Source organism: Pagrus major, chromosome 15 (assembly GCF_040436345.1).
Source record: "Pagrus major chromosome 15, Pma_NU_1.0".
Lineage (NCBI taxonomy): Eukaryota > Metazoa > Chordata > Actinopteri > Spariformes > Sparidae > Pagrus > Pagrus major.
In genome coordinates, this window is record NC_133229.1 from 26,122,207 (window position 1) to 26,134,210 (window position 12,004).

Below are 12,004 nucleotides of genomic sequence, written 5' to 3' on the forward strand. Positions count from 1 at the left end.
AACGCCGGAGGAGCTGTACGGAGCCATTTTAGTTTTGTTATTCGATCTACTTCAGTTGTTTAGGTGAATGCTGCAATGCTGTTTCACTGTCAAGCTCCAGAAACGTTTTGTGGACTACGACACCTCAGCTGACTTTTTAAATCGGCATGAGGGTGAGTAGATAATTGAATTTTCATTTCGTGGGGGATTTTATCCTTTATTATGTTGCCTATTATTGTAATTTTTATGTATTTGTTAGATTTGTTGGTTTTCTACAGATACAATATGTATCGGTGCATCTCTGTATAACCCGCTATTTCAGTTTTCAAGCAATAAAATGACTACATTTCCCAGATCATAAAGAGTATTACTGAATTTTGATTTGTTATACAGTAGTTTAAAATAAGGTTATTCCTGCAGCTGTAACTGTGCAGGCTAACAAACTTCCTCCCTGCTGCTGCATAGGTCTCTGCAACTCCTATATGTTTCTATAATTCGGTCATGTGTGTTTCACTCCACCAAAATGACTCTTCTACCTCATAAAACATCTAAAATAAAGTTTAGAAGAATTTGTTGTTTAGCAGAATATCAGCTTCAGAGATGATTTCAGAGGGAATCCTCTCCTCCTGACTCGTCTTTCCACCTCAAAGCACTCTTCATCCTCTCCTCCTCTCATCCTCCCTCTCATGTGTCTGAGTGTCGTGCAGCTGAAGTCAGCAATACAAACGCAGAAGAAAACGTCATGAGTCATTCGTTTTTTCTCTCTGTGTTCTGGTCTGAAGCAGTAGCTGAGACTGGGCCCGGCAGCTAAAGCCAGCAGGTAGTTCAACTTTTTTATCGCTCGTCAAAATCTCAGATGTTAGAATTCATTTACAGACTATTCTTGACATTTATTTCCATGTCAGAGTTCAATGTAATTTTTTCTATATCATAATAGCTTTTCATGCTAAGTGCAATAGACAGGAACTGTTAGCATTGGTAGCCAGTTCGCTGTAGAGCACATTGACCTGTACAGACAGTATGTGCGTCGACTGAGAGGGAGGGCGGTGTGTATGTATGTGTGTGTGTGTGTGTGTGTCAGGGCAGGTGTATCTCAGTGATGTGTGTTTTTTTTTTCTCTGCTCGGACTCACAGTGCATCTCTCTCTCTCTCTCTGTGTCATCGACTGGCCAACCAAATCAGCAATTACTCGCACGCCCGACCATCGCTCAATGGACCTGCCCAAGCACCAAATAAGAGCTGGGGAGATGGCCGCCGTATACACACAAACACAAACACAAACACACACACACTCACAGATACACTCGTATGGAAAAAGACTTGCACACAAGTGGACACACAAACACACCTGTGAGATGTAAACACGCAGATCCAAACCAACAGATCCTCTCTCTCTCTCTCTCTCTCTCTCTCTCACACACACACACACACTCTCACACACACACACACACACCCACACTCACAGACACACACACGGACGCAGCTCTCTCCCCAGCAGCTCAGAACTATCTGTGGCTGCTACAGAAAGGTAGAGCCTGTGAATGTTAAGTGCCTCCCTTAGGGAGGAAAATAAGGCCGGCTGATAAGTTAGTCAGCTGCAAATCCAACAAGTCCACATGAAGGCAGAGGGGAGCGCGGTGACACGACACACACCACCTCTCCACCTCGCCTCACACACTATCTCTGCTCTTTCACTTCCACACACACACAAACAGAGGAGCAGGCACACACACGATACACGTCCGATATATGAGGAAAAATATGCACAGGAAAGCCACAGACACACATGAAAAAAGACAACAAACAAAAACAAACACAGAGAAAGAAAACGGTCATCTGAACCAGAAAAAACTGGACTCCTCCCTTTCCACTCGAGCTGTGGATGCGCTGCAGCTCGATAAAAATAAATAAATAAAATGGCCATGCGAAGACAGAGGAAATCAACCTGGACGCAGGCAGCATGGCGCCGTCTGCAGCTCCTGATCGGCTACGCATGTCTGCTCCCCCCCCTTCGACCCCCTCCTTCCCGGCCCACCTCCTTTCTTGCTAATTACAATTGATTTATTATGGACCAGTATCTTATCAGGTGCCCGGTGAAATTACAATGGGTGTCCGAAGGCTGCGAGGAGAAAGGAGGGGGGCGGCGGTGGTCAATGTCGAATGGCAAAATCAATTAGCATTGATTGGCAAAAGGTTCATTTTGCCAAAGAGGACGCAGTCGAAGAGGATTAAACTTCCCTGGCCCCCTGACAACTTTGATACGACACAATGGCTGCTTTTCTGGCTGCGGTATAGTTAACAAGCTTTCAATAATATAACCGCATTTCTTTTTTTTTTTTTTTTATTACCTCGCAAACCAATGTGGCCGCGGCTAGATTTCAAATCAGGCATCGGCTAGTCGAGGTGTAGCTAGGAAACAGATAGCATTGATCAAGTATCAGGGAGTGAAATCCCCTCGCAAAGCTCGCATCTTAATCCTCATCAAGAAGCCGACGCAGAATTCAAATTATCCTGCTTTGGGCTCCTGATGAAGGCTGGACAACAGCTGGACGAGAAAACAATAGAGGTGGAGACGCTTTGCTAGAACTCAAACAACCCTGACAGGAGCTTTACCTTCCTTTATCACCAGAAAAAAGAAAATAAACTTCATCTGTTGCAGTTTGTCTCATCTAGTCGCCATTTTGGCAGCTAAAACAAACATTTTTAGATGTTCTGGAAACGATGCAGGATCCTTGACAGATCGTTGTATATTTCACTTCACATTTGCGGTTTCACAATCCAGCTGATTTTTTGAAGAGAGGAACAATTGTTGATTAATCTGAGTGGAAGTATTTGTTTGTCAAAATGCATGTAATGACAAAAAATTGAGGATTTTGTGACATTGTGACAGAGAGAGGAGACACATCTTTGTTATGTGACACCTGCAGACTCCATATTAAATCCCAAGACCTCCTGAGTGTGTATTCGTGTGTGTGTGTGTGAGTCTTACCCTCGATGGCCAGCATGGCTCTCAGCTCTCTGTTCAGCAGTTCGAAGCGTCTCTCCAGATCGTGCTCTTTCTCCCTGTGGCAAGTTAGAAAGAGAGGCAGAGCGAGAGAGAGGAGAAAAAACACACACACAACAAAGTTCATCAATATGTTAATGACTAAATCATTAAGCACTTAAAGAAACCTGCAATAAACATCGATTCAGCTACTCGCCTGGACCTTCTCCGGCTTCGCATTAATCTACTGCACATAACTGATACACATACTGCGCTGACACAGCCCTGGGTGAATGTGTGTGAGTGTGCGAGGAAAGAAGTGAATAAAACGAGAGAAGACAGGTGGGGGAAATGAGTGAAAACAAAACGAGCTGAAGGAGAAAGACAAAGAAATTAATGTGCATCTAAGGACATGCAATGAGTGTGTGTGGTTAAATGTGTGTGTGTGTGTGGCACAAATTGAATTCTTTCCTCTTTCAGCCATATTAAAAAATGAGCTTATTCGGTCCCTAATAGAATTTGTCCTTCACAGGCGCCTTTTTTCTTCGCCTCCACAAAGAGAGAACAGAAAGGGCTAATAATCAGCCCTTCTGTCAATTGGCCACTTTAAAAGCCTCCCCTTTCCCACGATATAATGTGATTATGAATACTTCAATCTCTCCTCCACTCGCACACTTTGAAATCCCAACAGCCGCAAATGAAGAAAAAAAAGGCAGCGTGTGTGTGCGCGTGTGCGTGTGTGTCTCCACCTGTCGCAGCTGACCACATACAAAGAGACTAGCGATAGAGTGATGATCGCCACATTTCTATTGATTTCATATCCCGTCCACATGTAAATCAATGAGCGGATAGACAGAGGGGGTGAATGGAGTGGAAGGAACACTCCCACCCTGTGTGGCTTCAACGAGTTTGATCAAACGCTTGAACAGAAGTGTGATGTTTTCCTGGTTTTTAATGCTTCTCAGTGCGAGAAGAAATATAGAAAAACAAACAAACTGCATCTATTCTGCTCACTCTACCAAAAGAAAATGGTTTACAAGTTAGCCATTACAATAAAACTGCGTGAATCCTGTGACAATTAACTAAAGTGGTTCTTCAGAACAGGACGTAGTCGGTGTAAAATAAAATAATAACGCAGGTGAAGGTCACAGATTAATCTTAAATATACGTACAGCAGGGAGAGTTGGTTCTGTCTTCTGATGAGTGCGTTCTTCTTGTTGACCAACATGAACCACTCCTGCATCATCGCCTCCTCTTCCTCCTTGTTGTTACCTGGAAAAAACACAAATAAACAAAGACAAACACAGGGTTGATATTTTTAAACATACACATAATATAGAAATAAAAACACATTTTTTGCAGTTATTCCTCAAATGTGGATACGTAGAGAAATACGTAAAGATACGTATGTAATGGAGGCAGGATATTTACAGTTTACGCTCTGTTTTAGCTCCTCTCCTCTGATTGGTCAGCTCAGACACGCCTGAGCCAGCACCGCTTACAACAAAAGATCAGCTGTATCAGCTAAATCAATTCTTAGTGCCAAACTTCAACGATTATAAATGACCCTAAGTATCTTTTTCTGGATTATATTATGTAAAAAAGAAAGCTTTCATATGCCGGTGACGATACATTTGTGATTTGTCGGCTGAAAATATCAGCAAACGATATACCAGTCAGGCTCTCGTTGTTAAGCTTAAATAGTGTATAAAAACATCTTTCATAAAAGGTCAGTTTAACTTTTGTGTGTGTAAGTATAAAGCATACAGGCATACACGCACTCAAAAGAGATGAAGCAGATAAATGACTCAGTTAAGTCTTTTAGCCACTGCAGAGTCAGTATGTCCACCAGATATTTATATGTGTGTGTGTAGGTGTGTGTGTGTGTGTAAATACACTGCTCGCTTATGTTCCTGGTGTAAACATACACATACTTCACACCATGTCTTCACAACGTCAATACGGCTTCAACCGGGGCGGGATTAACTCAGCGATTACCGTCGAGCACCTTTACAGAGTGGAGCCTCTCACTGTAGGGCAATACATATCCCACCAATCACTCAGCGGGCCTTCAAAAAAACCACGTCTCTGGTTCTCTCTGACGCTTAGTGTAATACCTGCTCGACACACAGAGGAGAGCTAGCACCGGCTCAGATGCATGGCTAATGTAAGCTTCGCCCATGCCTGGGGCTAAAGCTCTGTGCTGTAACTTACTTACAGGGTACAACTGATACGGACACAGTGCATTGAACGGAAAACTTCAAGCGTTACAACAACGACAGGAGGAGCCTCCAGGTGTGTGTGTGACAACAACTGGGCCTCTGTTGGCTGCATCAATGTACTGGAAAAATAATAATTCAGATGGTAGTTTCAGTTATTTTAGGTGTCATGACAACTACATATAAGTTTTACAGTGTTTTTTTTTTTTACATTATTAAGGTTGGTAAACAACAGTAAGATAGGCCCTTAATTTCAATTATGATCTGTTGACACTAGAGTTTCACGATTAATTGAAATATTGCCAACAATCCAATATCCGAATAGCAGAAGCTGCAATTTTTGATGAAGGTAAAATGTGTGACGAGGCAGCATTATACTGAAGTGCTGCAGTGTTGCAGAGATGCCCCGGCCTATGAATCTTGTCCTCACGATGTAAGAAAACGTGTTTGTTTGGTACAGATGCCCCAAAATGTCACATCATCAGTCTTTCAATTGTTTTTTCAATGAGAAATTTAAATTGTAATGCTAAATATGAATCATATTGCTCTTATATTACCTGTGAAAATAATCAAAATATGTTGGTGTTTCTTTGTTTTGTTATTATTTTTTTTTGTGCAGCCCTAGTTAGGACAAAAAAAACAAGAAAAAAATCTGTTAGTGGACGAGATGGAGACACTAGAGCTGCAACCATAGTTTGATTAATCGATTAGTTGATCTAAAGACATTAATTTCCAACTATTTCCAGTATTTTGTCAATCAAAAATGTCAAACATTTTCTTGTTTTAGCTTCTTAAATGTGAGGATTTGCTGCTCTTCTTTGTGTTTTGGACTGTTGGCTGGACTAGAGAAGTAATTTGAAGATGTCACGTCGAGCTGCGGGGGAATTGCGCTGAAGGTTTTTCACAATTTTTTTAGAGTGAATGATTAATCATTTAATTGTGGAAATAACTGGCAGATTAATCGATCATGAAAATAATAATTGGTTGCAGCCCTAAACTAGAATGACACTCAGTAGAGATCATCTCAAGGCCTGATACTCCCCTTTAATTCAATCAAGCTGAATCCAATATCAAATAAAACATATTTAAATCTGATTCGATTAATCAATTAATTGTGAAAATAATCAGCAGATTATTAATGACAAAGAATCACTCATCAGCTTTACCAATCAATAATGAAAATAATCGTTAGCTGCAGCCCTTGTGGACGCATCACGGTGTTTTGGTGAAGTATGGTTACGTGTGTGTTAAAGCTATAAAATAGTTTGTTTTTCTTTTGTGATTCATGTTTTTCTTTCTTTGTCTCACTGTGTGAATAAACGGCTGTGGTCAGTTGACTTCTCACTGTTGACGTCTAGAACTGGGATATGAGCTTCGTGGCACTAGAGGCCATTTAAACGGCGACAGCAGCATTAATCTGACACTTAGTTCGTCTGTGAAGAGAAGTAATGGAAGGAAACAGAGGACGCCAGATGAAAGATCGTCTTAAGGCTTATGTTATTATCTCTCGCTGTTTTTTTCTCCCTTTCTCAAGAGGGAGGTTTAATAGCTGGGACGCTACGACAGGCATCATAACAGAATTAACACTAAGAGGACATTTCATACCACTTATTTATTAATTGGGGGTCCTTTGAATAATAAGAAAGGCATTGGTGTGCTGTACAGTGGAGGAAAATCTTGTATTCTGTCATTTACTGCCTGGAAAATGTGGCTTTTGGACTCTTTTTTGATGAACTAAAACATCAATGATGTAATGCTTTAAGCTCACTATACTTGTGCCTTTGCTGTCTGACTTTTTGTATAAGATTGTCAGCAGACCTTCGACACATTATCAACTTAAAACAACAAGTCTGCTGCTTTATGGGCGTCTGAATATGATCCCAAAACCAAGAGAAATGCACACACACACACACACACCACGGCTCATTGCAGAGGAGAGGGAGTATTGGGCCGCAGCGTCACTGACGACAAAAGGCAGCAGGCGTGTGGATGTGTGCGCGGACACCGGTGAGTGTGTGGACATTTGTGATACTCTGAGCCAGCAGATGTATGTAATTTCATTTAGGAGGGTGGAGCAGGGAGGGGGGAGCGACAGAGGAAAAAAAGAGAGAGCGAATGAAAGAAAGCTTCAGGATTTAGCGGAATCGGGGGCTCGTGGATTACTGTAGTCAACTTTGAAACGGACGACACTCGGAGGGGGGATAAAGCCGGCGCTGACAGGTCATTGTGCTGCCTCGAAGTCAAATAAAACAAGCAAATAATAATGGCAAATATTAAGCTCCTGTGACATTGTGGCGAGGCGGGCTGGAAGACGAGGAGGGATTATAAAGCTATATCCCCCACCGCTAGCCAGCCAGCAGCTACCAGCCAACCACCAGCCGCATTTTATGAAAGGAGGGAGGGGAGGCGAAGGGAGGGAGAGGAAGGAGAAGAGGAGAGGAAAGAGAGAAAGGCAGGGAGGTCAGAGGAAAGGTAGGGGAGGAGAAAAGGAGGAAAGATGATGAGAAAATGGTGAATGTGGAAGGGAAAGGGGATGATTGGAGGAGGGAGGGAATGAGGGCGAGCAGGTGAGCGAATTCAAAGCAGAGAAAGAGAGAAGGCGATGGAGGGAAGACGAGTGGCGGAGGACGCTCGACAGCTGCTCAGCATCCTCCTCCCTTCACTCAACCTCTCCAGAGTTGAACTCTGACCTCCAGATACTGATGGAGAGACGGCGGTGTGTCTGCAGCATTTTCTGACTGATTCAAGTCACATTTACTGAGTCTAAGGTTTATTTGTTAGCTGAAACTCTTAAAAACCCATTAAAATGTAATATAAGACACATTTTACAGTAGTGATTGGATTATAGAAAACTTCATAGTCAATATTTTATTGTGCTATAATTATGATTAAGTCAAGTCAATTTTATTTATATAGCTTCAATTCATAACAAAAGTTATCTAATGACTCTTTTGAATTAGAGCAGGTTTAGATCACACTCTTAATTTACCGAAACCCAACATTCTCCCATGATCAAGCACTTGGTGACATGGAGACAAACTGCCTTTATGATTAGTTTCATTATCGATTAATCGTATTTTGACGATAAATCAGTAAATCGTTTAGTCTCTAAAATGTCAAACAATGTGTAAAAATGTTCATCACGATTCCCCAGAGCCCAAAATAATGGCCTCAAATTGCTTCTTTTGTCCAACCAACAGTCCAAAGATGCTTCATTTACTGTCATAAATAACAACGAAAAGCAGCAAATCTAAATATTTAAGAAGCTGGAACCAGGAAATGTGTGACATCTTTGCTTAAAAAATGACTATAGTTAAAATAAAATTCATAAAAATGTTCATTGCACTTCACTTGTAGTCTGTAAAATATGAGAACATAGTGAAAAAGGCCAGAGAGCATTTTTTAGTTGCTCATTTTGTCGTAAACCCAAATATTTTCAAATTCCAATCCAGAAAATTACTGAAAAATCACCATATTTTTGAAGCTGGAATGAGATAATGTTTGTAATTTTTGTTTGATAAATTGTTTAGAATATAAATTGATTATCACAACTGTTTTCTGTCTAAATAAACTTGCCTTGACTAATCAATTAATTAACTTTTTTTTTTTAGCGCTAATGTTTACATAATTTAATCAGCTCAATAGCTTCACTGTATTAGGTTATTGAAAGTAATGAAAGTAACAGGCAACATCCAGTAAAATTAGTTCAAGGCAAAGGCTGTTTCAGTTAACCTAGAAGATTACTGAGGAGCTGTAGTCTGTTGCTCGATGCTTAATTCAAGGCTGTGATGCCAGGTTGGGGGTTTGATTCCCACTGGGACGACTGTTTTTCTGAAAAAAAAAAAAAAGGCTCCACTGGCTGCACTGTAATGAGCGCGCCCACCAAATGGCATATGTTAAGAGTGACAACAACAGAGAAAAAACTGGTGAATGTTGTGTTGCATGAAGACAAATGGTGTAAATATCCCTGGCAAGCACTGCTGACACTGTGTCTGTGAATCCAGCCTTGGCTCAGAGAAGCTGTGGATCCATGCTGGCTCTCAGGGGGCCATCTTGGATCAAAGCATCTGGCGGTTTGGCAGGTTGCATTCTGGGTCTTGCTGCTTGCCTTACACACCATTTCTCAGTGCTCAACACAGAGCGGGGCAGAGCAAAAAAACAGGCCAAAATCTGCTGAGACCGAAGCCGTAAGTTTGGCATCGGTGCAATGTTTGATCAGGACATCAAAGGATTAGTGAAACATGTCTGATGGAGATACACGGGGTTTCCCCACATACAGTAAACTTTATCGTCATTAATATCATGTGTGGTGTTACCTCAGCTATCAGTGTGGCTGCGATGGTGAGAAACACACAAGATACAATCAACTCGCACACACACACACAGCCAAGATACAACTGATACACACATCCCGACAACCCCTCTATCTGATTGCCTGTCTCCCCCTTCTCTTGTTTCACTCTCTCTCTCACACAAACACAACCGGGATACAATGACATGAGCTGCCGTGTGATGAGTGTCATCCTTAAGGTATGAAGAGAGGCTGGTTAGAAAGGGTCAATGTGTGTCTGTACACATCCATGCGAGAGAACACAGAGAGAAGATGGAAATAAAAGAAAGAAGAGAAGATGGGGTGAAAAGACAGAGTGAGCCTCTATAGCCAAATAAGATTAAGATAACTATCTTGGCCCCTGTTCCATTCAGTGTAGATAGAAATAATGAAACCCACCCTGAGGTGGTCAAACTGCTGCTGCTGCTGCTGGTGGCCTGTGCTGGTTTTTAATTAAGTGTGTAATGCTGCTATGCTAGGTCTCGCTAGATGCAAGGAGTTGTTTTAATAAGTAAATATATACCAGCGCGCACTGATCAAAAATATATCGGGTGCTCAATGGTGGCAAGAATAAAAAATAAACAAAACTCCAGCACTCCCTGATAACAGGTCTTCTTATTTAGTACCCGAGTTTCGTTTGTTATAGTTAATTGGCTGTTAACTACTCGTTAAACTTGGCGTCTTCAAATCTTTGTTTTTGTTAAAGCAACCTGAGGATATTCAATTCAAAATTATATCAAACAGTGATAAGGAGAAATCTTCACATTTGAGTGGCATTTTTGCCGAATCAATGACATGAATGATCAACAGATTAAAACATTTGTTGCGAATTAATTTTCCAACTGAATGGCAAAATGACTTAATTGCTTCAGGGCCAAGCCACACCGGTCAATACTCTGACCTTCTAGTTACGGGACAACCTTCTGACCATCAGGACACTTCTGAATTGCACATATTTGTTAAAACGCAATGAAACACGGTGACCGGATAAGCAGGAGATCCGGCGAGAAACGACTTCTCTCTGTGCCTTGAAGGAGGGAGCTTGGCTAAGAGGGGAAAATGAATGAGACAGAAAGAGAAAAACATTAAAAGCTGTGATCACAGCACGTTCATCTCATTTCTTATCCCACCATTTTGCCATTTAATCCAATAGCTGCTAATCCAATTTGTCTATCGGACATGTAAAAAGGCGGGGAGGAGGAGGAGGAGAAAGAAGGAGGTGGAGGAGGAGGAGGAGGGAAAGGGAGGAGATAGAAGCTGAACTTCTTCTCTTCTGTGTCCAAGTCACTTTCTGAATTGCGGTTTATTTAGGGACGAGCCGCACTTGTGCCTCTCCCGTCGCTCTCTCTCCACCCGACCGTCAAGCCCGTCTGATATCAGCGGGGATCAGGGAAGATGAAAGCCAAAGACGCATGAAAGGAAATGAGAAAAGAAGGAATAAAAAGAACAGGATGAACATTGTTTCCTGTGATTAGGTAAGAGCTCGTTAAAAGGCTGTCACTGCGGCGATGTGAATATGCATGACAGGGGCCGGCCTAATCAGAGAGGTCTGTGGCGAGGACCGGAGGGGGGGAGAATTGTGCGTAAGTAGCCTACTGAAGACTTGATTTAATTAATGTGAGTGGAGGAGTGTCTTGTTAGGAAGGAGACACAGAGAGACTGAGAGTGTAGCTTGTAGAAAGAAAGGTTTCAGTGCCCATAAAACATCATCTAAAGCTTGCAGTGGTGGTGTTTCATGCTGGATTATGGTTGTCAAATTATACATCTAATCATCAGATTTGACAGCTTCCTGCCTTTCTCTCTCTGTTTCTTCCAATCAGTTCAACAGTTGCTGCACTTCACAACCCAGCAACATTACAACACTTGTGATATGTGTAAGAATCAGCCTCCTCCTCCTCCTCCACCTCAACCCCCCCCTCAATCTTCTCTACATTGCACATGTGATTTCTCCTGCTCTCCTCTATTCTCCTCTGCTCTCTACTGGAGTGGTGCTGAGGGCTATTTTTTTCCAGGGAGTCTTGTTCGAGGCCTTTTTAGCCGCCCTCAATGGCACAATGGTCCCAGCGTATAGAGCAGATTCCTGCTTTATTGAACCTGTGTATAATGTCTGCTGAATGGAGCACATTAACCGATTCACACTCACCTCTCTCCCTCCCTCGCTACCTCCCCCCCTGATAGAAAAAAGGAGAAAAGTAAAATAAGAAAAAAGAGAAAGAGAGAGAAAAAAAAAACCTCCTCTCACACTGAGGCACAATGACTGCCTTTTCCACCGGTGTCATTTGTCAACCACTGCTTGCTTTACAACGTACAAAAGAGGCAAGAGAAGCAGGAGTGGGGTGTGACTGAGAGTTTTGGAGGCAGAGGGGTGAATTGGGGCTTTTCCATAATCATAAGTGGGGCTGCATAATTATTTGTTTCTAATTACAAACTGTATTAATGCTGGAGGTCAATCTTTCAGTCGGTATGGTGATTTTTGGAAAAGACACACGCAGA

The 12,004-nt window shown here is 42.0% G+C and overlaps 1 protein-coding gene across 3 annotated transcripts in view; it reads right to left on the bottom strand.

Annotated features, from left to right (window-relative positions):
- The window catches only part of ehbp1 (EH domain binding protein 1), a 151,343-nt gene that overhangs the window by 6,888 nt on the left and 132,451 nt on the right, over positions 1 to 12,004 (bottom strand). For all 3 annotated transcript variants that reach the window (XM_073481835.1, XM_073481834.1, XM_073481833.1), the window contains 2 exons: positions 4,135 to 4,234; positions 2,969 to 3,042 (listed from right to left, as the gene is read on the bottom strand). In XM_073481835.1, coding sequence (XP_073337936.1) covers positions 2,969 to 3,042; positions 4,135 to 4,234 — 174 coding nt within the window. The remainder of the gene's footprint in view (positions 1 to 2,968; positions 3,043 to 4,134; positions 4,235 to 12,004) is intronic.